The sequence below is a fragment of the Stegostoma tigrinum genome, chromosome 19, assembly GCF_030684315.1.
Source record: "Stegostoma tigrinum isolate sSteTig4 chromosome 19, sSteTig4.hap1, whole genome shotgun sequence".
Taxonomy (NCBI): Eukaryota; Metazoa; Chordata; class Chondrichthyes; order Orectolobiformes; family Stegostomatidae; genus Stegostoma; species Stegostoma tigrinum.
Genome location: NC_081372.1, coordinates 13,744,100 through 13,771,847, shown reverse-complemented (window position 1 = coordinate 13,771,847; position 27,748 = coordinate 13,744,100). Strand labels below are relative to the sequence as shown.

The window sequence follows — 27,748 nt, the reverse complement described above, 5'->3', positions numbered from 1 at the left end:
AAGCAAGGAGAAAGAAAGCCGAATGAATGGAAGTATAAAAATCAGTAAATACAAGGCAGTGAGCTGTAAATGCTAGTTCTAAAGCAGACACACCTCGTGGATTGCATCGTGATTTGAACCTCTTGTGTTACATAACAACTTCAGAAGAATTTAAAAGGGATCTACTGATGTCTCAGTTGTGCTTATGAAACGAGTAGCTGAACTTTGGGTCCATGAAATCCCTTCTGCTGATCTCAAGCTGAAATAAGAGCACGATTCACCTGCCCTTGAGGGTGAGGCAAGTTGTCCCATGTGCTACATGGACACTGGGTGAGCACTGAATCAAACTTGGCTGTGACTTCCTCCACAAACAACCTGCTGGCCATCAATGTGAAGGTAGACACACGAGCGTAAGGCACAATGTTTCAGGATAATTGATATATGCAAAACCATACCCCAGGAAGCACTAATTCCCTTCATAGAAGAAGAGTGAAGTAGACTGCCAATTAAAATAAAGTTCAGGTTTATAAAATCATAATTATAACATACACATTAGTGAGGAACGCAAGGGTTGGTGGTCTATAGAAAAAAAAGCAGCGTTAACTCAACCATTATCACTAAATCATATTTGCAATAAATAACTATCATGCACATATAACATTTTAATCTACAAGTGTACTTAAATAATAGGGCAGCTCTCTCTATTAAGATCCAACACTCATTCCCTTAAAGAAAACCTCGGGTCCCTAGGCTGGATTACTGGTTTGTTATGGTACAAAGGTCAATCTATTCCTGCAGATTCAATGGGGGTAGGGGGGACAGGATGTGAGACTTCATAAAACTTCTGAACCTACCGCTGCACTTTTCTGGTTTGGGGGTACCACAAACACATTCTGTATTTGCATCATGGCTGCTATACTCAAAATCTCCTGTGAGCACCCAAAGTTTCCTCAAATTAAAAGAAGAAAAGAAAAGATTAGTAATTGTCACCCACATTGCATTAGTCACAATGTCACAAGTAAATGTGACCATGCTGATCATGTCTATTTAAAAAACACCCTTTTCCTGTACATTCTGATTTCTCTCTACCATACAGCATACCACTTCCTGGACGAGGTAGCTGTCGGCCAAAATCAGCCTGTTCTGAATACTTCAATAAACTCCTCTTGCAAATGCCATGACCACCAGCATACAGACAACGTACATAGATCACTACAGATAATGGGAACTGCAGATGCTGGAGAATCCAAGACAACAAAATGTGAGGCTGGATGAACACAGCAGGCCAAACAGCATCTCAGGAGCACAAAAGCTGACGTTTTGGGCCTAGACCCATGCAGATTCATGTTTATGCTCTTAATGACTTGTGCTGTATTTAAATTTACTAATCCCAATGCAGTACTGATTCCGATTTCAAATTAAATAAAATACAAGCGTATGTCAAGCATTGCTTTTCCTGCAAGCTTGGCTGTTTGGCTGTGGTAGAAAGTGTTTGATCTTCACATGCCACCTTCCTCAAGCATCCCCTCCCCCCAACCACAGTCTGGTCAGGAACTCTGTGGGTCACAAACTGAAGGATGTGTATGCATTCACTTGGTCTGTACAGGCCATCAGATCTGAAATCCACATATCATACCAGCTTTGCACAATATTATTGTGGCTAGACAGGCCAAGAATGTATCAGCCGTGCATTTTCAGATACTCACTCGCTCTCCATTATGTTTTTGCTAACAGATACGGAGATAAGCAACCTTTGTGGTAGGACATCACTGCACTGGAACATATGCTATTACAGAAACAGGGCTGTCAGCCCAGCTGATTTGTGCTAACATTTATGCTCATGAGCCTTCATTCATCCACTTCATTCCCTTTGCTAGCTTTTCCTTAAATCCATGTGTTCACTCAAACACTTAACGTTGCAGCAAGATTCACATTCTACTCACTCTTTGCCTAAAGAGGTTCCTCCTGCCAAGCATTCTGAGATGTTTTGCTACGTCAAAGGTGCTACATAAATGCTAATTGTTGCTGAATTCCTCAATCACCCCCTTAGATTTATGGTCCCCAGTTTTGATCTCCTCAAATACTAGAGAAATCTCTTCTGTGTTTATCCTATCAAGCCCCTTCACAATCTCAAAGTCGTCTATCTGGTCACTCTCCTCTCCTCAGTAGTCTGCAGATTCAGTGTCAGATTTGGTAGTCTGTGGAGATGTTGCCCCTCTGCTGAGAGAGCGTCTCTCCTGATGTGAAAGAATTACATTACAGAGAATATTGAAAAAGAATAAATCAGAGTCTACATCCACAACTTGCAGTGCCAGTATCACAGTGACTCCATTTAACTTTCTATAGGTTCTACAATGGCTGACCTGATCCCTATCATGTCCCTGCACAATGTTTTAGGTTAAAATCTGGCCAATATTATGCACATTTGTACAACTAACTATTTTCACAAAGATTGATTTTCTCCTTTCCTTTTTGCAGGTCAGCTGATCAATAGCAACACAGAGTAATGGATTGATTCAATGCAGAAGGAGGCCATTTGGCCCATCAGGTCCATGCTGGTCTCTAAAAGAAAATGGCAGCTCGTATCACTTCCATTTTGTTTTCCCAATAGCCCTGCAATGTTCCTTCTATTCAAATAGTTCACCATTTCTCTTTCAAAAGTCATAATTGAATTAGGCTACACCAGACACACTCAGAATGGGAGTCACTTGTGTTATTTGTCCAATAATTTACCTCAACAGCTCCTTTTGAAGTGATACAAAACATGTCAGTCACGACACGGCTTCACTCCAAGACAGAGTAAAACAGTCCTTCCAGAAAGGACATTTTACCAAGTAAAATGCCGCAAAACACTTCATTGGAGCACTGTTGCACAACACTTGACACCAAGCTGCATAAAATGGTTTCAGGACAATTAACCAAAAGATTAGTTAAAGAAATAGTTTTATAAGGAGTGTTTGAAAGGAGGAGAGAAAGGTAGAAACACGGTTTGGTTTAAGAAAGGAATTCCTATATTTCAGGCTGAACTCAGGCAGGGCTACCAATTCCAGTACACTATCCCGTTTCTAAGGCTTACCTGACTCCAGCAGCATTTTAGCAAACATGGGATTCAGTGGAAATTCAGCCATGCGCAAGCCAAGAGGGTCAGTAAGGAAGCACTGATCATTCAAACCTGCAAGCAGTACACAAAACGAATTCTACATTTAGTGAGAAACACATCTAAGGCACTGGGACTATCACTCTTTCTAATTATTCATTTGTTTCCAAAAAATAACTAACATTGAAAATAAAAGTAGCATCTCATTTCCTTGCAAGTTTGTAAGCAACAAAGCTGTCAGTCATCATTTGAACTTCTTCCAGATAATGGGCTCTCTCTCATTTTAAAAGGTCCTTGATTTCTGGGCTCTAGGTTCAATCAGTCTAGACTGAATGGAAACATTTGCTTAAAAATTCATAAATTAAATGAATTTAGGGCACTTTTAGGAGTCCATTGTGAGCTTGAACAGATAGACATACAACTTTCTGAATCAGGAGCAGAAATAGGACTTCAGGCACATCACGGTTGATTTGCTTGTAATCTCAAATCCACAGTACGTCCTGGCCTTCCAATTCTTGGGGAAGCTGGAGCAAGGGCTTGCCTATTTAACAAAAAGATGAACTGAATAATTTTCTCTCACAGGATCGTCAGTCATTGGAACACTCTCCTTGAAAAGTTGGTGGAAGCAGAGTCTTTAAATATTTTTAAAACAGAGGTAGATAGATTCTTGTTAAGCAAAAGGTTGAAATAACATAAGGGCCAGAAGGGATTGTGGATTTGAGATTACAATCAGATCAATCGTAATTTGCCTGAAGTCCTATTTCTGCTCCTGATTCAGTAACTTCTGTTCAAATTCACAATAAAAGGCGAGGGACTACTTAATATTGAGCTATTTACAAACTTAAAAATAACTACCAACTTAATTATTTTCCTCAAAATGAGAAATGAACATACCTGTTTCTTCTGATCTATTACTCAAGATAATATTGATTTTTAAACAATGATTGTTCACTTGGTGAAACGTGATATCATTTGCAGGGATATAGCTCTGTATTCCTGCTGGCTTCACAGATAAGTTTATGAGTATAGCCTTGGAAGCCTGTTGTAAGTCAATAATTGGAAGATCTTGGCCTTGGAACTTTGCGCAACAAGAATACAAAGAACCATTGGACCTGCCCTCCCAACATAGGCCCAATTCCACATCTCGCAGGCCCTCCTGCCCCACCCACCCCACATCAAACAATGAGAGTCTTTGGAATTTGAGGAATGGCTTGATTCACAGGTCAGTGCCAAACACTTTAATTACCTGCAGGATGGATTCCATTCCCAGGTATTGTGTGAGCACTCAAGCCAGGCATATCAAGAATATGCAGAACTGTCAAAGTATCTCCTTACTCCTGTGTTATGAATATTAGCCAAGCTCTAACAGTAAACATTGCAGCCACCAATAACAGAGTTTAAGATAACATGGTGTGGAGCTGGATGAACACAGCAGGCCAGGCAGCATCAGAGGAGCAGGAAAGCTGATGTTTCAGGTCTGGACTCTTCTTCAGAAATGGGGGAGGGGAAGGGAGCTCTGAAATAAATAGAGAGAAGGGGAGGTGATGATAGAAGGTGGATAGTGAAGCAGATAGGTGAAGAGAAGACGGACAGGTCAAGGAGGTGGGGATGAAGCCAGTACAGGTGAGTGTAGGTAGAGAGTTGGGATGGGGGGGGGGGTGGTTGGTCAGTGAGGAGGGATGGGCGGATAGGTGGGAGAAAAGACAGACAGGTCAAGGAAATGGGGACAAGAGGGACTGGTCTTGGGAGTGAGGTCAGGGGTGGGGAGATTTTGAAGCTTGTAAAGTCCACATTGAGACCATTTGGCTGCAGGGTTCCCAGGCAGAATTTGTCTTGCTGTTCCGCCAGCCTTCAGGTAGCATCATTGTGGCACTGGAGGAGACCCAGGATGGACATGTCGTCCAAGGAGTGGGAGGGGGTGTTGAAATGGTTCGTGACTGGGAGATGTTGCTGTTTGTCACGAACCAAGAGTAGGTGCTCCACAAAGCAGTCTCCAAGCCTCCGCTTGGTTTCCCTGATGTAGAGTAGGCCACATTGGGAACAGCAGATACAATATACCCGATGTGCAGGTGAATATCTGTTTAATGTGGAAGGTTTTCTTGGGACCTGGCATGGAGGTGAACGGGGAGGTGCAGGGGCAGCTGTAGCACTTCCATCAGTTGCAGGGAAAATTCTGGGGGTGGTGGGGCTGGAGGGGAGTGTGGAGCAGATGAGGGAGTCATGGAGAGAGTGGTCCCTCCAGAAGGCAAACAAGGTTGGGGAGGGAAAAATATCTTTGGCAGTGGGGTCAGATCACAGGTGGAGGAAGTGGCGGAGAATGATGCATTGGATCCGGAGATTGATGGGGCGATACGTGAGGACAAGGGGAGTTCTTGCTTTGCTGTTATTGCGGGGAAGGGTGTGAGGGCTGAGGTGTGGGAAATGCATGAGATGTGGTCAAGGTCATTTTCAACCACTGTGGGGAGGAAATTATGGGCCTTGAGAAACGAGGACATCTGTGAGAGTCGGTAGGCTTGAAATCATAGATATCAGTTTCCAGGTGGTTACCACAGATGGAGACAGGGGGGTCCAGGAAGGCAAGAGAGGTATCCGAGATGGTCCAGGTGAACTAAAGGTTGGGGTGAAAAGTGTTAGTAAAGTGGATGAACTGTTCGAGCTCCTCGTGGGAGCATGAAGCGGCACCGATACAGTCACCGCTATAACTGGGGGGGGGGGGGGTAGTGTAGCTGCGGAAGAGGGACTGTTCCACGTAACCTACAAAGAGGCAGGTATAGCTTGGTCCCATGTGGGTACCCGTGGCCATACCTTTTGTCTGTAGTAAGTGGGAGGAGTTGAAGGAGTAGTTGTTAAGGATAAGGACAAGTTCAGTTAGGCGGATAAGGGTGTCGATGGAGGGGGACTGATCAGGCCTGTGGGTCAGGAAGAAGTGGAGGGCTTTTCAGCCATGTGCATGGAGAATGCAAGTATATAGGGACTGGACATCCATGCTGAATATGAGGTCTTGGGGGCCAGGGAATTGTACGTTTTGGAGGAGGTGGAGGGTGTGGGTAGTGTCATGGATGTGGGGGCGGAGAAAATGGAGTTGAGATAAGTGGAGATAAGTTCGGTGGGGCAGGAGCAAGCAAAGACAATAGGTCGGCCAGGGCAGTCGGGCTTATGGATTTTGGGAAGGAGATAGAAATGGTTGGTGCGGGGTTGGAGTCCAAGTATTATGACTAGAAATAAATAGATGATGAAATGATAACAAAATGGCTTTGTATTATTGACCATCCATCTCTATTAGTCTACAAACAGGGGTGTTAATAGATAACTAATGAGAACAAGCCACCTTTAGAAAATGTTTATCTTTTTGAACATTGTCTACAGGGAAGATGAGTTTTATCTGAAATCCTAGACACAAAAACTTATCCTTACCTCCTAGGGCATAAAGCAGTTCCAATGCCTGGACCATTGACTGGGCCGGTGGAGGCTGTGAACAATACAAAGGATATGGCATACAAGAATTTGACTTGTACCATAGCTATCACAACCCCAAAGTTCATACTGCATTCCTACACTCAAAGTCTATTTTGAAAGCTGGTACAAACTTCTTACATTTGCAAGACAACGAAGGAATTTTTTGTGTGTTGCACCTTTTTCCAATAACAATGTCCCACTGAACCACAATATGTTTCACATTTCTCATTGTAACACTTCCTGACACGGCCCAACTGTCTCACTGTAACATTGGTATCATCTACACTTTCCACAGTAACTTTCTCATATGCTCCCCCTCTATCACTGTAACATATTCCCTAAACTTTCACTATAAAATTCTACAATATACCTCACATATCTATTCAGATACGCTCCTCCTCTCTTAGTGATATATCTTACAGCTGTCTTCAACATTCTGGTATGTTCTATGTCATTTTATGATGTGGCCCACAGCCTCACTACAGTGAATTCTGATATGTTCCACACCATCAGTAAAACATTATTGGATATGTGTCCCACCCTTTTCATTATAGGGCTCAATAATTATTATTGCTGGCTGAAATTTAAAGGCTATTTGTTGTGTCTTGCTTAAATATAAAACACTTAATGGGTCAGGCAGCATCTGTAAAGATAGAAATAGAATTTAACAGAGCTTTTTTCAACATTTAGCTCAGTTTTTTTCTCTACAGCTACTGTCCAGCCTGTTAAGTGTTTTCCAGCATTTTAGTTTGCTTACTAACATGCTTTGCATAAAAATTATTTTGGAGTGGTTAACCCACAGCAATTCAAACTCCTTGGAATGCAACATGTCAGTTACGCATACTACCTATAAAGCGAAAGCATTTTATTCAGCCTCTCCCCAAATGCACCAGCATTGCAAGATGTCAACACATGGGTGCAGTATGTGGGAATGACAGCGAGAAGGCTCTTTCAATGCTGAAACAGTCACTTTATTGCAGAATTCTGATGTGTTACTTTTAATAAATTTAAATTAATGTAAGAACGTGAAAAGGGAGCCAGGAGTCATGTTGGAAGGGGAGCCTTCAATCCTTCCACCATTTCCAGATTCTGAGAGCCTCCGGGAAAACCATTTGCAATCAGCACCTAGAAATAACAAAACGCTCTTGGCGTAGTTTTATGAGCTATGAGAAATTCCTATCAGAAGACTTAATCCACAAGCTTCACATTTCACATCTGCAGGCCTCAGGCACTGGATTACATTCACTTGATAATAAATAGACATTAACTAAACATACACAGAGTTACTTACAGACAGAAAATGGAATCTCAGCACATTGTCAATACCCAGTGCTTTTAGCTGGAGTATGACTGGAGCAAGGTTACTGCGTTGCATCTCTGGCACTGTGGATTCCGGCAGTTTCTCAAAGGTTTCTTCTAAAATAGCGCAGGGAGAGAACAAAAACTCAAGTAACCTTCAGAAGCCTGCACACCAAACTGCCCAAATTGCAGTGAAACTTCAAAAAGCTAAATTAGAATTTTAAATTCCTAATCTAATCCTCAATGCTTGTTTCAGATATAGAGTGATTAAACAGGAATATCACAACGTAAGCCACTAATTTCAGCAGCTGTATATACTTTTCATAAATCTGGGTGCAATTAAGTGATAGATAATCCTGCAATCAAACTGTTGCACACAAAAATCATGTTTCCAGGTAAATTAGATTAATAATCTTTATTTTGTCACCGGGGTTCCTTTCATGCTTTAGATTGGCATAGTGTCAGTACAAGAACCCATTCAGTATTCATTGAAATTCTTTCACATATTGACAAGGTGAAACCAGTTTAAAATAAACAGGTTATCACTTTTGTTGAAAAGCCAAGTCAACAAAATCCTACAAAAATATTATCTAATATTCAACAAGTCTCACCTGAAAGCAACAGCATTGAGATTCAATACAATAACACTGGAGGATGGTCCTATAAATGTTACAGCCCTTTTAGAGAAGATGTTCTCTGGCTGGGAGCAAGCCACCTTTCTTGTGGATTCAGTCCACAAGCAAGAATTACAGTGAAAGAAAGATTGCTCATGTCTTCGTTGTTCTTTCATCTTTCAAACTGACACTCAAGATATTACTCTCAGCCTTGGGAGGCAGTGGAGTTACTACAATGGTTTTCCCTAGGCCAGGGAGAAATCATTCAGTGTTTTATTCTCCTGATCACTATCCAATGATCCCTCCCTGTAAAAGAAGATGAATGAGAGAATGTGGATGCATAGTAAAAAAAGATACTTTTATAACATATATTAAAAAAAAGTAGGTGGGTGCATGCACTGTTCAATGTAGTGTTCAGCTGCCATGGACCAGGAAGTCCTCAGGTCACTATTTGATCTGTGGTCAGTTCATGGAGGAGGCTATTCAGCCCATCGGCTGCATTTGTCAATCACCTCAAATCTGACTGTTGACCCTTCTGTTACTGGAAGCCGTGCCTCTTTATGTACTCTGTCAAAGCATTTGGAACATCTCCATCGTATGCTTACTATGCTGATCTCAGGTGAGCTGTTGGCATGGTAACCAAGCCTTGTAATCCAATGGAGGGGAAGAAAATCAGCAAAGGTTTCTCCTCCCACTTGTTGTCCAGTAGCATTTGGAAAATGGAGGTTGCGCTGTGACCCACTTCTTGTTGGGTAGCCTGTCAACCATCACTGTCTAGACTAGCGTTTGAAAGACAGGCATTAAGTTAAAGAATTGGGTTGAGTCAGGAAGAAAAACAGATATGCAAATATTATTGAGAGATAATAGAAACTGCAGATACTGGAGAATCTGAGATAACAAGGTGTAGAGCTGGATGAACACAGCAGGCCAAGCAGCCTGCTCCTCTGATGCTGCTTGGCCTGCTGTGTTCATCTAGCTCTACACCTTGTTGTGCAAATGTTATTGCTGTCTTTTTGAAGCATCCTCAGAATGCTCCAGCTACTGAAGAACAATTCATCGGTTTGGCGTCGCTAATCCAAACTACTGACAATACTGTCAGATTTCACTAATTACAATTTTCCAGCATGGTGAAATTTTGTACTGAAGACTGGCTAGATTATGAGCTCGGCTTTTATTTATGGAATTTTCTTAAAACATGAAGTATGGTCAGAATAAAGATTTAAATGATCTTTTGCTATCCCATTCATGATCATTACATTTAAACTATCACAGAGGTTACCAGAGTAAAGAAAGTAAATTGTTCACTGTACAGAATTAAGTGCCCACCACACTTAACCTCCACAATCTAATTTCTCAATCCTTCTAACCATTGGCTAAATCCATGCTGAGATATAACACCAGTTTTGCTCAGTTTAAATATCAGACTTGATGCACAATCAAAAACAGCAAATATCAGTGGGATACCTTACCACAGAGGCAGTACAGTAAAGCCAAATATGATTGCCACTCATTATATGTACACATCACCGCCCCAGCAACAGGACCAGATGCTTCTCTCCAGAATGTCACCCGAGTTCTCTCCATACAGCTCATTTGGGGCTGAAACCCTCACAGTGCTTTTATTACTTCCAATTCCGCTAGCTCCTCTAGTCCCACAATCCTCAAACAGCTTTATAATCCTCAGATTTTGGCATCCTGTTTACGACTAAGTTCTTTCATCTCGATGTTAGCAGCTGGGCTTTCAGATTTGTAGACCTCACATTCCTACCTCCCTTCTCCGCTCCAAGAAGTTTCCAGAAGAACCCAGCTTTTTGATCAAGCTAATAAAATGTGAGGCTGGATGAACACAGCAGGCCAAGCAGCATCTCAGGAGCACAAAAGCTGACGTTTCGGGCCTAGACCCTTCATGACGGGTCTAGGCCCGAAACGTCAGCTTTTGTGCTCCTGAGATGCTGCTTGGCCTGCTGTGTTCATCCAGCCTCACATTTTATTATCTTGGAATCTCCAGCATCTGCAGTTCCCATTATCTCTGATATTATTTTTGATCAAGCTGTTGGTTACAATGCTCTATCATCTCTTTATGACACTCAGTGTCAAATTCTATCTGATAATCATCCAGTAAAATATCTCCGAAGGCACTATATAAATGACAGCTATATTAGTCCTGGCCTTCAAGGTGCAATTTCGCAGATGAGCCTCAGAATTGCTTAAAACAAACACTACCTACACATACTTTCTCACCTGTGCATAGTCTGAAGCACTTTCCCGAGCGATTTCGGCCTGCTCGCCCTGCTCGCTGAGCTGCAGATGCCTGGGATACTGGAGTTACAACGAGAGATTCGATACCTGTTCTGGGATTGTAGGCTCTCAGCTTCACAAATCCACAGTCAATGACAAAAACAATCCCATTAATAGTGATTGAGGTTTCTGCAATGTTTGTGGCTACCACTATCTGTGAAGAAAAACAAAGCAGCATACAATCAGTACTGTACATTTATAGAGCTTTAGAATAAGATACATGATGAAGTTAAACAAGATCCTAAGGGGCTTTGACAGGAATGATGTGGAAAGGATGTTTCTTCTCAGTGCAAAATCTAGAACTGGTTGTTTAAAAATCAGGGTCACCCTGCTAAAACAAAGATGAGGCAAAAATATTCTCTCAGGTGATCAGAAGTCTTTGGAAATCTCTTCACAGGAAAGTAGTGGAAGTAGAAGGTTTAGGGCAGGATAGTTGGTAATCAAATAAAGCAGATTTAAGGGAACCATCAAAAGCTTCAGAAAAGAGTTGAGAATGTTTTTATGCAAAAAACTGCTGAAATCTGAGACACACAACATGAAAGGGTGGGGGGAGAAGCTCAATTGTTAACTTTCATAAAGAAATTGGATCAATCCATTTTAAAAAATTGTTGGAGAAAGAGTGATGGGAGCAGGGCAGTTAGGTAACACATTCAAAGCAGGTACACAGACATGGAAGGATGAATGACCTCTTTCTGCATTATACAGTTATGATTTTAAACTGGCTTTCCTCATAGCTCCTGGTTTTAAAGATTCAAGGGACAGCGCCATATTCTGGTAGGACATTACTTATAAATTGTATGGCTTTTAAATAATTCTGACAGTTACCTAATCTGCCTGTTAAATGTGCAACTTAAACCAGTGGAATGGGAGCACAGTGAGGTATTGTGTACTATGAGTGGGTCTTGAACTCTTGGGGGCTAATAATCACTTGGTTTGTTGCATTAAAAAATGTAAATTATCTTTTTTATGTGGATTGGTGGGTTATCCATCAATTATTCCCTTCAGCATTCTACTCTCCTGCCTTCCCAAGTGCCACCAACACCTCCTTGGTGGGACATTATTCATAAGTTGAGTGACCATTAAATAATTCTGACAGTCACTTAATCTGTTTGTCGAGTGTGAAACTTAAACCAGTGGGGTGGTGGTACAGTGCTCTCACTTCAGAGTTCAAGCCCCACTTCAGGCTTTTAATCTGATAATTTAGTGCCGGTCTCTGGGAATGCTGCATGGTCAGAGATAGCATTTTTCTGATGAGATGTTAGAACTGACCTTACCTATTAGTTCATGAAACATTTATCAAAGGCAGCAGGAGTATTCTCAAAATTTGAACCAATAGTTATTCCTCAACCAACATTACCGAGACAGTCTGACTCATTTATAATATTGTTATCGTGTTGCTTTGTGGGTCATTATTGTGTGAAAATTGGTTGTTGCATTTCGAAATATCACAACAGCACAGAAAATGCTATCAGCTCCATGTAGAACAGTCTGCAGAACGATCTGGTCAGTTCTTCTCACTTATTCCATTCTTGTAGCATTGCAGGTTTATTTCCCTCAAGTGCCCTTGCAATTTCCTTTTGAAATCATTGTTCATCTCCATTTCCACCACTTTCATGGGTAGTGTGTTCCGGGTCATTCATACTCCCTACATAAAAAAATCCTTCCTCTCATTCTCCTTACATCACTTAAATCAGTGTCCCTTTGTCCTTGAACAAACACCTAATAGAAAAAGCTTTTTTTATTTTTATCTACCTTATCCACCCTGTCATAATTTTCTACATCTATCAAACCGTTCCTTGATTCACTGTGTAACAACAGTAAGGTAGGAATTATTCGGCATTAAACCACCTAAGGATATCAAATATTGAATACGAGTGTAATTTCTTTCTTTTTCTAAAGTGTTTACCCCTTTGCAGGATAGAGATCACTCGCTATCTTTTAGTACCTCAGCCATTCCTCATATATTACCCTGGTCAGAGTGCATACAGATTATCTGACCAAAGTGTCACTACCAAGTTATTTGCCCTTTGCCGATATCCACCGTCTAACACAGCAACAAGGAAGCCTGGCTAACTTTGCATTGCTTGCTCAGAGGCTAACAGCAATGTGTTCAACTCTTAGTCGCTGCAGGACAGATTTTGGCACAGCAAATGTATTGGAGTGACTAGGAGCTGCAAGCCATTTCAAACAAGAAATCCGTATGTGTAATCTCACCTTCCTGCAGTTAGGGGACATTCTTTCAAAGACTTTCATCTGTTCACCAGGAGGCAGCCCTGCATACATTGGGAGAACACGGAGGTGCTTTTTCATCCCACTGCGAGAAAGAGCACGGGCCTGCTCTATCACCATGGAAACTACCATCTCCACTTCCTCCTGTAGAAAGAAAAAATGACTGAGGAGGAATTTTAATTTTTTATTAGTGCTACCATGTTAAAAAATTTCAGTCATTGTAAAATAGTGGCTATTTTGTTTTCTCCTGCTCAATCTGCACCACCAGTTATTTTCCCATTGAATCAATTTAAAAAAAGACATCAGGCACCAATATCTAAATTTCCCTCTAAAGTTATATTTTTGGGTTGGCTATTAAAAGTTATATTAATTCTTGTCTTGGTTCTCAACACATTCAGAATAAACAAGCCAACAAGTGCATTAACATTATTTATACATCTGTTTAAATCAATGTGTTCAAATGGTGCACAAAGGGAATTAAAGCCATATGGCCCTAAGTATATGCATCCATTGTGTCATATTTTACCACTGAGATGCCTGTGCTGATGATCTATGAACGAAAAGAATGTGATTCAAGATAAATAAGTGCGCTATAGTAATGAAAAATAGAGATTCCCCAATAAAAACACTTCTCTGCATGACTAAAGCAGCTGTTATTTGCTTTTTTAAACCGCATATTAAAATTGGTTTATATCCGACAACATTCCGTTCAGTTAAAGGAAAGAACTCATTTCATTCATTTATTTATTTCTCTTCAGATATTATTCACTTATGTATTGGGGTAATGCTTAATGGGAGTCCAAGTTCATAACCTCACATGAAAATCTAGGTGTGAAGCATTACCAAAATATTGTTCCCTTGCTGAATATTGTCCTGTCCTCAGAAAACATCCCCAATCTTCACATGTTGACTACCGGGAACTGGATATTCAATGAGACTTTTCCACTCCCTAATCCAAATAGTGGTGACTATAATTCCCTATCACAATCCTAAATGAAGTTAGCATGGATGACAGGGATTGAGAATCTCAGACAAGGTTGGTGGTGGGGGGGGTGGGGGAGCACATGACCAGAAACTGTCAGCAGCATTTTCAACTCCTGGCTGCTGTGTAAACAACTATTATCACAGGTATAAGTGATAATGGGAACTGCAGATGCGGGAGAATCCAAGATAATAAAATGTGAGGCTGGATGAACACAGCAGACCCAGCAGCATCTCAGGAGCACAAAAGCTCCTGAGATGCTGCTGGGCCTGCTGTGTTCATCCAGCCTCACATTTTATTATCACAGGTACTTGTGTATAGACACGAAGCAAAGGAAGTCGGGGTGCAGTCACAATGACCCCACTTTCAAACTGAATACTAAAGCTCACTGTTTCAGTCCACGCATGAAGAATGGCCTTTAATTTGAGGGAGCAAAGACCTGAGAGAATCTATGAAGCAATTCCCGAATATGGTGAAAATGGGGGAGAAAGTCATACTTGGTACATTATCAATAACTTGTGGTGTTCCAGTCAAAGATAATGTAGATATCTTTTTAAAATTCTAACCCAAATATTTTATTGCATCAAATCCAGGCACTGAGCAGTTACACAAATCATTAATTTTATCAAAAAGATTTGCTGACACAATGCCTGCAGTTCCTACATTAATTAGATCCAGGAAACAAGTCAGTTACTAATTGCTGTAACCCAAGCAATTTAATGAGAGAGGATCACCTAGAAGAAATATTCTTTGGTTAAAGCCATTACAGATATGACATTACAGAAAAATATTCTGCCAGTTATGATTTTAATTCACAGAGATACTTTCCTTTTTAAGGCAGCGTTGGCTTTTGCCACGAGTTCCATTCTTCCCATCAATGGAGACCTTGAGGCAGCAAACATCATACGGTTGCCTGGTAACAAACAGTGCTGTCAGCAACCTTTCCCCTATCAGCCTTTGCAACTGAAAATCAATGGGCTTTGCAGACTCTGGTTTCTTTGAGCAATTGAATTTGTGATCACACACCAGATATTGTAAAGAGGCAGCTAACTACTGCATCTCTCTCTTCACCTGGTGTTTACAACACATCATAGCAAGTTACTGTTAGGAACCAGCTCCCTAATGGATCAGCGACACCAACTAGTAGCTAAGAAATTCAGAACGGATTGGATGATAGTGTTGTTAGCAATACCTGTGCTACAATGTAGTCCACTTGATCGGCACCCTGTTCGCCATCTTAAACTTCCACTCCCTACACCATCAGTGCACTGCAACTGCAATGTGCACTGTCTACAGGATATACCTAGTCAACATCAATTCAACCCAAATCCAAACTTATGATCTCCTTGATAACAGATGGATGAGCACAGTACATGCATGGGCATATCACCACCTTCAAATTACGGACCATCCCCACTAGACAGATCATTTTTGTTCCTTCAACATCATCAGGTCAAATTCCTGGAGCTCCATACCTAAACTTGACTGTGGAAGCCACCAACCCCATCTGGGCTGCTGTAATTCAAGAACACCTTCTCAAAAGAGACTTGGTATGGACACCATATACCATTTTTGCCTGTATTATTCATATGCTATGAATGAATATCTGAACCTAGCAGAGAGCCAGATTTCCTGCTCTTTGTCACTGTCAGTGCCCCAACAGAAAGTACCAGTAACCAACAGGGAGCAGGTTTGGACTTAGCCGCAATAGTCAAGAGGTTGTTCTCTCACACACAAACATCAAAAATGGTTACTCGATCAAAACTTTGAAGGGTGATCAGATAACAGTGTCCAGCAATGACGTCTTTCGAAGAGGTAAGCAGAGGAGGACACAAGAAACTTTTGGGCTCCTAAGATGCTGCTTGGCCTGCTGTGTTCATCCAGCTCCACACTTTGTTATCTTGGATTCTCCGGCATCTGCAGTTCCCATTATCGCTAAGTAGAGGACGACACTGGACAAAAATGTTGCAAGTTTAGAGAGTTGGTGTGCTTAGGCGGTTAGTACAGTGCCTCAGTAAACTTTTATTACAATGTTGGTATTCCTGGAGGGACCACAAAACCCAGGGGCCAAGATCCTTCTTCAACCTCATTAATATCCATGCTCCAAACAATTGACAAGCCAGAAAAAAAATTATATGGACAGAGAAAAAGAAATTACCTGGCCAGTAAGAAAAGCTAGGATATCACCATCAGCCTCATTTTGGTGGATTTTCGTGACTGTATCCACTGTAGCTTTCACATAATCAGGGACTGGGCTGAGGAGAGAAAAGAAAATTAGAATATGTCAGGTAAGGTTTGAAGAGCTTTGCATGGAACTTGAGTATTGAGTGGAAAAATCTTTAATTGTGTCTGTGATAGTCCCAACAACAACCCCAAGCACTTTTTGTACATCCCCAAAATCGTGATCTTACCTATCCCCTGGAAAGAAACAGGGAGATTACCATAGGGCATGAGTTACCAGCAATTGGTCTCCAGTATCTCCCACTCGTTGACAAGAAAGAATACTTGTCAGACATTTATGAAAAATTAGAGAAATGTGACATAATCCAAGAAAAATACATTTTTAAATACGGTCAAAAACACTGAAGTAACACAATAGCAATGGGAGAGGGGAGGAAAATAAGAATAAATGAAAGGTGAAAAGAACTTGCATTTATATAACAACTTTGATGATCATTGGATGTTCCAAATCGCTTCCACTTCCAAAGCGAGTGAAGTAATGAATACTTACCAGGAACAAGCTTATAACAATTCTGCACAACAAGGTCTCACAAACAAAGATGATTCAGGTGACGAGATAACATATTTGGTGGAGCTGATTCAGGAATAAAGATCAATTAGGATCTCAACAGATCTTTCTTGAAAAGTGGCACAGGATTGTTCACCTCTCCCAAATCAGACTAGACATTATCCAGATCTTGCTGCACATCAACGCAGTGTGCTTCTTCATTTGAGGAATCAAGGCTGGTGCTGAATCTTGTAGCATTATCAGCAATCATCTGGATTTCTGCCCTTATGATGGAGGGAACGTTTTGGTGAAATAGCTGAAGATAGCTGAGCCTCAGATACTTTCCAGAGGAACTCCTGCAGAGACGTCCTAGGACCACCTCACTGATGTCTGCTCAAAAGCACTGTCACTTTCCCCAATGAATCAGATTATTCTATCTGTAGTGGCTTACAAAAATGTAGGACAGGGGAGAGGGGGGCATGTATGTGGTCTATGGCGTCATTTGTCTTGCCTCAGTGGTCCAGGGGCAAAGGCATTTGAGAACATATAAAGGTGGATAAATCCTGGGACCTGATCAGGTGTACCCTGGGACTCTTTGGGAAGCTAGGAAAGTCAATGTTGGGCCCCTTGCCGAGATATTTGTATCATTGATAGCTACAGGTGAAGTGCCGGAAGACTGCAGGTTGGCTAATGTTGTGACACTGTTTAAGAAAGGTACTAAGGAAAAGCCAGGGAACTATAGGCCTGTGAGCCTGTCATTGGTAGTGGGCAATCCTCAGGGGCAGGATTTACATTTATTTGAAAAAGCAAGGACCAATTAGGGATAGTCTACATGACCTTGTGTGTGGCAAATCATGTCTCACTAACGTGATTGAGTTTTTTGAAGAAGTAACAAGGAGGATTCATGAGGGCAGAGCAGTGGATGTGATCTATGTAGATTTCAGTAAGGCAACTGACAAGGTTCCTCATGGCAGACCGGTTAGCAAAGTTAAATCACATGGAATATAAGGGAGAATTCGCCATTTGGATACAGAACTGGCTCGAAGGTAGAAAACAAAGGGTGATGGTGGAGCGTTGCTTTTTAGACTGGGGGCCTGTGACCAGTGCAGTGCCACAAAGATCCGTATTGGGTCCACTGCTATTTGTCATTTATGTAAATGATTTGGATGTGAACACAGGAGGTACGGTTGGTAAGTTTGCAGATGACACCAAAATTGGAGGTGTAGTAGACAATGAAGGTGGTTACCTCAGAGTACAACAGGATCATGATCAGATGGGCCAATAGGCCGAGATATGGCAGATGGTGTTTAATTTAGATAAATGTGAGGTGCTGCGTTTTGGAAAGGCAAATCAGGGCAGGACTTAAACATTAAATGGGCAGGTCCTGCGGAGTGTTGCTGAACAAAGAGACCTTGGAGTGCAGGCTCATAGCTTCTTAAAAGTAGAGTCGCAAGTAGATAGAACAGTGAAGGAGGCATTTGGTATGCTTTGCCTTTGCTGGTCATCGCATTGAGTATAGGAGCCGGGAGGTCATTCTACAGCTGTACACGACATTGGTTAGATCACTTTTGGAATACTATGTGCAACTCTGGTCTCCCTGCCACAGGAAAGATGTTGTGAAACTTGAAAGGGTTCAGAAAAGATTTGCAAGCAAGTTGGTGGGGTTGACCTGTAGTGAGAGGCTGAATGGGCTGGGGCTGGGGCTATTTTCCCCAGAGCGTTAGAGGCTGAGGGGTGACCTCACGGACATTTATAAAATTACCAGGGTAGGGATAGGGTGAATAGCAAAGATCTTTTCCTCACGGTGAAAAAGTACAAAACTAGAGGGCATAGATTGAAAAGGGACCTAAGGGGTAACATTTTCATGCAAAGGGTAGTGCTGTGGAATGAACTGCCAGAGAAAATGGCTGTTACAATTAAGGCACCTGGATGGGTATATGAATAAAAACGGTTTAGAGGAATATGCACCAAGTGCTGGCAAACAGGACTAGATTTATTTAAGATATCCGGTTGACATGGACGAGATGGGCCAAAAGGTGGATGTTGTGCAGAACTATGACTTTATAACTACTGCTATGAGAACAACTGAATTGGTTAAACACGCTTGTTCTTTTCCCAAAGCCCTGGACTATACCTTAAAGTATAAAATATGTCAACTGGAAATGTCCGTCCCTCCACGGTCAGGATGGCACATGTGTCCTTACTGGGGTCGTTGGTCTCATTCATATTGAAAAAGCTCCGAAATTTCTGCAAAAAGGAAATTTTTTAAATGTACAGACCATCAGTCTTCATAAGCGTGAACACCAGCAATGTATCAGAAGACTTTGATTTGCGTTAAAACAACTGAGGGATCAAATTTTCAACACTTGTGGGCTAAAAACAAAGCAGAGAAAGCAGTGAAGAACCCCCTCAAAATGAAAGAGTGGTTCACATCACTGACATTCTGAACAGATTTTAAAAATATGTCAAGAAGCTTTGATCCAAGGATCCAGGGTTACTCAAAAAATCAATTGCAATGGCTCACTCACTGCCCCAGCTGAAACCTGGGGACTGTTGTCAAACAAAGAGACCTAGTGGGGGCAGGTTCATAGTTCCTTGAAAGTGGAGTCGTTGATAGACAGGATAGTGAAGGTGGTGGTATGTGGCACACTTGCCTTTATTGGTCAGTGCATCAGAATTGGGAGGTCATGTTGTGGCTGTACAGGACATTGGTGAGGCCATCTTTGGAATACAGTGTTCAATTCTGGTCCCCCCGCTATAGGAAAGAAGTTGTGAAACTTGAAAAGATTCAGAAAAGATTTACAAGGATGTTGCCTGGGTTGGAGGGCTTGAGCTAGAGGGAGAGGTTGAATAGGCTGGGGCTATTTTCCCTGGAGCAGAGGTTGAGGGGGAACATTATAGAATTTTATAAAATCATGAGGGGCATGGATAGGGTGAATACTCAAGTCTTTTCCCCAGGGTAGGGGACACCAAAACTAGAAGGCATAGGTTTACGGTGAAGGGGCCTAAGGGGTAACTTTTTCATGCAAAGTGTGGTGTGTGTATGGAATGAACTGACAGAGGAAGTGGTGGAGGCTGGTACAATTACAACATTTAAAAGGCATTTGGAAGTGTACATGAATAGAGGGATATGGGCCAAGTGCTAGTAAATGGGGCTAGATTAATTTTGGATTTCTTGTCCGTATGGATCAAACAGCCTGTTTCTGTGCTGCACATCTCGATGACTCTAGCTATATATCTCTCTGACTCTATCCCTGGCAATAAATGCCTACGTTAAATATATGGGAAGGCTTTTTCCTCCTACTCATGACAGCAGCAACATTCCTTCACTGTTATGGAACATTGTCACAAGATCCTTTGATCGCAAATTTTAAAGAGGCATACCTGTTAAAGTAGACAGAAAAGAAATAGAGACAGTGATATCAAAAGTAGCTTGCTTATCAAGTGTTACACTGTTTCACAATGTTTCCCTGGACTTCCTGCTGTAATATCAGTGGAAGACCACTAAACTTCAGACAAACAGCTTTAAACCAGAGCTTCCATGGAAATTATGGGAGACAATCAAAGGAAGCCCCACATGTTCCACAGAACTTCAGCCTCAAAATGTTTATGCTCCTGTAGGAGACTTGCTGATTGTAGGATATTACTGGTGGACAATCTATAATTGCCCCATTTTTACATTACAGGACACAGTTCCAATCATATTAAGAAATAAACTTTCTATTTGTATGTGTGGCTCTGGTTTAAGATTTGGCTGTGAACTGGAAATTTAAAAAGCATGTTGAACAAAGCAAAACGCTCTAAGGCACTTTAAGGGAGCACTGTCAAACAACATCTGACACTTAGCCATACAAGAAGATATTAAATTAAATAATCAAAAACTTAGTAACAGGGTATGTTCTGAAGGTTAGAGTGAGAGGTTGACACAAAGTTGAAAGTGCAGCTACTATTTGTGGAGCACAGAAAATCGTGGAAAAGAGGTCAAAATAGGAGAAGCACCAGACCTCACAGAGTTCTAGGGTTGAAGGAGGTTACAGAGGTAGGGAGGGGAAAGATATGCCTACCCTGGGTTCATACACATATAGCAACGTGGGGGCATACCTCTGCATCTAGTGTAGCAGAGGACACAATAAGTCGAAGATCACCTCTCTTCTTCTGTATCTACAGAGATAGGGAAAAATACATGATGAACAATACACATCAGCAACAAAATTAATGCAATTTTCCCCCCAAGATCTTTTGCACTAACTCCGTTCTTATTTATTTTTCCTCTCTTTCTCATCAACTTTCTTTCTCTTGTATTTGAAACCTGGTGACTCTTTACTGAGAAACAAAAGAAAGAAGGACTTACGGTTACATATCCCCTTTCATGTTTTCAGAATGTCTCATAGCCCTTTTACCAGCTAATGAAGAAATTCTGAAATATAATCACTGCTCACTGTCGGAAACACAACAATCAATGTGCTCACAGAAAGCATCCACAGCACAGACAACAGTTTGTTTCAGTGATGCTGGTTAAGGAGTAAATTTGGGCACCTTCAAAATAGTGCCGTGAGATCTTTTACAACCTCCTCACAGGGGAGAAAAGGTCTCAGTGTGATATCATTTCTAAAAGACCACACTTCCAACAATGTGGCACACTCTCAGTACTGCACTGAAGAATCAGCTTGAACTGTGCTCATGTCAGGAATTAACTTGAATGCACAAATGATTTGATTCAATGTCCATAGTGCTGTCTTTGAGTTAAGGCTCACACTCATATACTTCCACAAATGTCAACATTTATCCAAGTGGCTCATTACTCAACTATGACACAGTAAGAACTGCAAATGCCAGAGTCAATACAGTGTGGAGCTGGAGGAACACAGCAGATCAAGCAGCATCAGAGAAGCAGGAGAGTCGATGTTTCAGGTCGCGGCACTTCATTAGTCCTTCATCACCATTACTCAAGTATGATCTTTGACATTAAATGTTTAATGGTCTTAGACTCAAAGAATAACATAATTGAAATGATCCTTTTCTGATCTTAGATATAGGCAAAACAATCCCTCCATTGATCACAGGATGGTGATCAATAGTGAGAATTGGGGTTGATCTTCCAGTATTTCACTTAGGTTTAATAACAATAACCAGCATTTGTGTAGCACCATTAATATAGAGACCAAATTTCACGATGCTTCAGGCACTGATCAAAAGAAGCAGATGTCATTAGACAACCAAAACTTAAATAATTACATTGTCTTGTTTCTGAGGCTTCATTGCCTGGAGCCTGTTTAAAGCAGTAGTTTTGTTGGGTTGCAAGAGCATGGATAGGCAAGCTGCTGTGTGTATTACCAGCTCTGCATTGCACGGCCTGTTTCTAAAAGAAAGAATACGCAGCTCCTATACTATTCTAGCCTTAATAGTTTAATTACTGTAGCATTGCTTCCATTTAAAACAATACATCAAAGCCTGTGGACCTTGACAGATCTTGGCAGAACTGCTGAAGGTTTAGATTCCAGAATTAGGCACTTCCTTAAGACAAGCTTTCTCAGTACTGCTATGACAGTGACATATACCTGGCATTGTGGAACCATGTCTAATATGTCTTGTCTGAAAAAAGCACATGGACGTACATGGAATAGTGTAGGTTAGACGGGCTTGAGATCGGTATGACAGGTCTGCACAACATCAAGGGCCGAAGGGCCTGTACTGTGCTGTAATGTTCTATGTTCTATAAGTTGCTTATAAGGATCTTGTAAGAGAAGAGAGAGGAGGGAAAGGCATCAGGACATAAGGAGGCAAGACACACCTGTCAACAGGTATCAAAGGTAGGAGAGTTGTAAGGGGAACAGGGCCAGAAAATGGAGAGTTTTGGAGGCAGAAGTTGTTTATGGGGCTGAGGACACAGAGGGCAAGGAAATATAGGGATATATTCAAAAGCTTGTCAAATTGGACATGAACAAGGGGAGATCGAGGAGTGGGAATCGGTGGAGAACCGAATACTATTGTTAGATAAATTAAAAAGGAATACTAATTAGGAGGGAATTCGAAGATTTTAAATGAACGACATTAAAGGAATGGCAACATGTTTCCAAGTCAGGGTGGTAAGTGGCTTGGAGAGGAACTTGCAAGTGGAGATGGTCCCATGTAATCTGCTGCCCTTGTCCTTCTAGATATCAGTGGCTGTGGATTTGAAAAGAGCTCTCTAAGAACCTTTGGCTAATTTCAGCAGTGTATCTTGTAGATAGCACACACTGCTGCTACTGATTTGCATCAGTTTGTGGATACAATGCGAATCAAACAGGATGCTTGACTCTGGATGGTGTCAATCTCCTTGAATGTTGTTTGAGCTGCACCCATCCAGGCAAGTGGGGAGTATTCCATCCCACTCCTGACTTGTACCTTGTAGATGGTGGACAGGCTTCAGGGAATCAGGAGGTGAGTTATTTGCAGTGGGATTCATATACTCTGACCTGTTCTTGTAGGCACTGTATTTATATGGCTGGTACTCCTTGATGCCACTTGGTCAATTGCGGCCTTTATGTCAAGACTAGTCACTCTCACCTCATCTCTGGAGTTCAGCTCTTTTGTCTATATTTGGACCAAGGCTGTAATGTGGCCAGGAGCTCAGTGGCCCTGGCAGAGTGCAAACAGGCCATCACTGAGCAGGTGCTGCTTGATAGTGCTGTTGATAACACATTCCTTCATTTTACTGATGATTGAGAATAGACTGATGGGGCAATAATCAGCCGGGTTAGATTTGTTCTGCTTTTTGTGTGCATGACATACCTGGGCAATTTTCTACAATGTCAGGCAAATACCAATGCTATGGCTGTACTGGAACAGCTTGGCAAGGGGTAAAAGCTGGTCCTGGAGAACAAATCCTCATTACTATTGCTGGAATGTTGATGGGGCCCACAGCCTTTGCAGTATTCAGTGACTCCAATCATTTTTTGATATCATGTGGAGTCAGTCAAATTGACTCGAGGCTAACATTTGTGATGATGGGGACCTCTGCTGGAAGCCGAGATGGATTATCCACTCGGTACTTTTGGCTGAAGATTGCTGTGAATGCTCTAGCCTTATCCTTTGCTTTGATGTGCTCTGTTCCCCCAGTATTGAGGATGGGGATATTCGTACAGCCTCCTTTGCCAGTGAGTTAATTAGGTGTGGCAGGACTGCAGAACTGAAATTTGATCTGATGCATGTGGAATCATTTAGACCTGTCTATCACTTGCTGCTTATGCTGTTTGGCACATGAGCAGTCCAGTTTTGTGGAGCTTCACCAGGTTGACACCTCATTTTTTGCTCTGCCTGGTGGTGCTGCTTCTGCTGCTCCTGGATTCTTCATTGAGCAAGTTGTCATGGAGGATAAGCAGGAAAAAATGTACATAATCATAGTAAACGTAACTTGTCACTTTGCTTATCACTTTTCAATGCAAAGGTAAGGGCAAAAAAAATCTGTTTAGCGACAGTGTTTAAAGAGAACGATCCATTCACAATATCAGCTAGCATGGGGTTAGTTGAATGCTCAGCAGTTCAATGGGAACAGGTTATGGGAATGGTCATCATTGAGTACAAGATTTAAGAGCCAAGGCAATCATGATCTTCCAAACTGAACCATTCCAGATCATACTAACAGCAGATGATTGTGTTGTTGGAGTGGTAGTTAGGCCACCCTGAATGCTGGCTATCTGCTTCCTTCAACACTGTCAACACACTACCTTTCTTCCATTAATCCTCTGTTCGTGATTGGACACCCTAACACTTCTCCACAGATAACAAACACAAGGAATTCCATGACCTATTGTTTGAAGAGTTCTCGTCTTCTTCCAGTCTTATTCTGAATATTTTAGATCTATTCTTCAACCATATTAGGATCCTTCTGAAGCAACAAATTTTGAACCGATGATGATGTTTTCCAATGCTAAAAGCTTCATACCCATAATTCAGCACTGACCTGTCGTAATACTGTTGTACATGAATTTTATTTTCAAGATTCAAGCTGATATTTCTTCGAATGGTTTTATAAAAATAAACTTTGGGTTTCAGTACTGCTGTTGACATTGGATGTTAGAGATCGATGGATAAGATATGCTCAAAGAGGGTAAAGTAAGATAGGACGGAAGCTAGGGTTAAGATTATTAATAAGCATTGCAAATATAATTTTATTGCCGAGTTACAAAGTTGCACTAACTTCTATGGAACAGAGGTATGCCAGCTTGTGTACTATATAATCTACATGACTCAAATGTAAAACCATCCTAAAATAAACAACCTCATATCTCTAATTGCCTCAGAATGAGCTGGTCTCTAAACATTTTCACAATCTAAGTAAAGCCAGAAGTAGAATAAAAATATTGTAAATCTGAGAAAAAGGTCATCACCGAAATCCCAGATAACGAAGTGTGGGCTGGATGAACACAGCAGGCCAAGCAGCATCTTAGGAGCACAAAAGCTGACGTTTCGGGCCTAGACCCTTCATCAGAAAAGGGGGTTGGGGGGAGGATTCTGAAATAAATAGATAGACAGGGGGAGGCGGACTGAAGATGGATAGAGGAGAAGATAGGTGGAGAGGAGATCAGCTTTTGTGCTCCTAAGATGCTGCTTGGCCTGCTGTGTTCATCCAGCACCACACTTTGTTATCTTGGATTCTCCAGCATCTGCAGTTCCCACTATCTCTGATCACCGAAATCCCATTTCTGTTTCGATGCTAATGGATTTGTTGTGTATTTTCAGTTCTTAAATCAAGAAATGTCTATGGGTAAGGTTTTTCTTCGACAGTCTCAGATCTTATCTTCGAAGAATAAAATACGCCGGCTTTTTAACTTCATCAAACATAAGCTAAAGCATTACACATTGCTGACCTTTCTTAACAAGCCAATAGCTATGTCTGTGTACAAGGTTCTCTCATGGGCTTCATCCAACAGCAGAACACTGAAATGTGAGAAAACACAAGAATCCATTACAAAAAGTCAATCATATGAACCAATCAAAACTCAGTGATCCCTCCCCACAAGAATACAGAGGTGACTATCACAATTCAAAATGTATAATCACCCAATTAAAAACGCTTCATTGTGGCAAAGCATATTGCAAATCAAAAGAATAAGTGAATATTTTGCAGTTTTCCCTTTAAGTATGACAAGCTATAAAAATAATACTTTTGTAAAGCTTGTTTGACAGTAAACACAATGGGTGACCATTTAATGGAACATCTCAACTGCTGCCTGGAGAATGGCAAGTGTCCACATTATGTGCCAATCAGGCAACGAGAGGTGAATGTAAAACAAAAAACTGTGAATGCTGGAGATCTAAAACAAAAGCAGAAATTGCTGGGAGGGTTAATACTGGCCTGGAAAATACGGACATCCTCGCCTCGCACGTGTTTAAAATAATGTCATTAGTTATTTCCTATCCAGTTGAGAAAGCAGACAGCATTTAATAACCTGTTCAGCACTCCTTCAGTGCCCCACTGTAGCTCCTGCCCAGAGTTTCTTGTGGTCAAGTCCTGAAGTTAATAGAAATTCACTTGCACTGTTCATCCTGTATTTTTCCATCCAAATTAACAAATGACCACATGAACACAATGCGCACCATCTGTCAACTCTTGGTGTTCTGCGAGTCACACTTAGAATAGGATTTAAGAGGTCAGGGCGGTCTTGAGTTAGAGTAATTCAGTCTTCAATTTTTAAACAGGAAGCATTTATCCAGTAGACCTGGGCAGGATTGGGAAGTTACATGAGGCGGCATTGTGGAGGTAGAGACTACACAGCCATATCAAAGCCACTCTCTCATATCCAACCTATCCACAATGCCATGTGTAAGTTTCATGACCGATATTTTATTTACATTTTCTTCCTCCTCACATTCGTGTATGTCATTCTACGAGCGAGGTCAATGGCTTGGATGAAAGAAAGGATATTTTGTTTGCTCACAGCAGGGCTTGAATGAGGAACATAATCCACAGAAAATCACAATGCTAGTTTTACTGATTGGCATAATTTTAACATCAGCTTTAACCTGTACTTTTAAACATGTCGATGTTGGGACTAAAATATCTAGGTGACATGTAGAAAGTGGACTTGAATGATCCTCAATGTTTTCACAGTTTTCTCAATATTTCCATTTGTTAACTGTGCAGAAAGAATAAGACTCAAAATTTGTTATGTGGGCAAAGGAAAAACTGACAATCATATGGATTCCCAGAAAATGTGTACAGACATTTAATGTGGTAGAAAAGAAAATTGTTCAATATCTTACCTGAAAATAAAGCAATAGAGGTCACTAAATTTAAACTGGTGAAAAGTAATTGTATATTACTCACAAGAAAGATCTACTTAATGCAAAGGATGATCAATATCAAGATACTCTGTAAAATAGAGTAGTAAAGGTAGTCAAATTCTAGGCATTTGTTAAGTTGGGAGAGTTGAATTGCTGAAAAATGAATTTAGCTAGTCTAATTGTTCTTATTTCATGCTTGATCCTTCTTAAGCCGCCTTCCTGATTTAGCAAATTTATTCACTGTGCAGATGAACTCTATCGACCAGGAGAATATCACAGTCATTCCTTGATTTGTCGAGTTCTGTGAATCACGGGAGCTACAACTGGCTTCAACATCTCTAGTTTAAGGGAGAGAAAATAAAAGCAAAGAGGATTCCCATTTCAAAGGACTATACTTCAACCATATGGTTATCATTTTGAGTTCTAAAATGATATCCCCAACCACCAGTCAAATACCTTACTGACATCTCTGAATCAAATCTCACAACATGAACAGTTGCAGCTTGACAGAGGAACCAATTTCCCAGCAAGGAACCTCAGGGAGAGAGAGTGGAAGGAAGGAAATTAACAAGAAAACATACAAAGCAAGTTGATTAATTATGCTTCATTGTGCACTTCATAATGAAGTAGTACATGAGGATTGTATGGAAATTATTATACATTTGGGACATAATTATAAGTCATCAATCAGATTCATATAGTGTTATGGATTAAAGGAGGGAAACTCAACAGACATTAAGCCAGAGATAAGGCAACTGACTTGAAATCACTCCTGTTATCCTCCATAATACTGTCCCATT

The 27,748-nt window shown here is 41.2% G+C and overlaps 1 protein-coding gene across 1 annotated transcript in view; it reads right to left on the bottom strand.

The window, feature by feature from the left end:
* dhx35 (DEAH-box helicase 35) overlaps nucleotides 1-27,748 on the bottom strand; it is a 59,744-nt gene that overhangs the window by 11,261 nt on the left and 20,735 nt on the right. The window contains exons 7-16 of the mRNA XM_048550378.1: nucleotides 25,532-25,601; nucleotides 20,784-20,843; nucleotides 18,817-18,929; nucleotides 16,113-16,209; nucleotides 12,958-13,116; nucleotides 10,687-10,897; nucleotides 7,824-7,948; nucleotides 6,491-6,545; nucleotides 3,056-3,151; nucleotides 834-928 (exon numbers count right to left, since the gene is read on the bottom strand). Coding sequence (XP_048406335.1) covers nucleotides 834-928; nucleotides 3,056-3,151; nucleotides 6,491-6,545; nucleotides 7,824-7,948; nucleotides 10,687-10,897; nucleotides 12,958-13,116; nucleotides 16,113-16,209; nucleotides 18,817-18,929; nucleotides 20,784-20,843; nucleotides 25,532-25,601 — 1,081 coding nt within the window. The remainder of the gene's footprint in view (nucleotides 1-833; nucleotides 929-3,055; nucleotides 3,152-6,490; nucleotides 6,546-7,823; nucleotides 7,949-10,686; nucleotides 10,898-12,957; nucleotides 13,117-16,112; nucleotides 16,210-18,816; nucleotides 18,930-20,783; nucleotides 20,844-25,531; nucleotides 25,602-27,748) is intronic.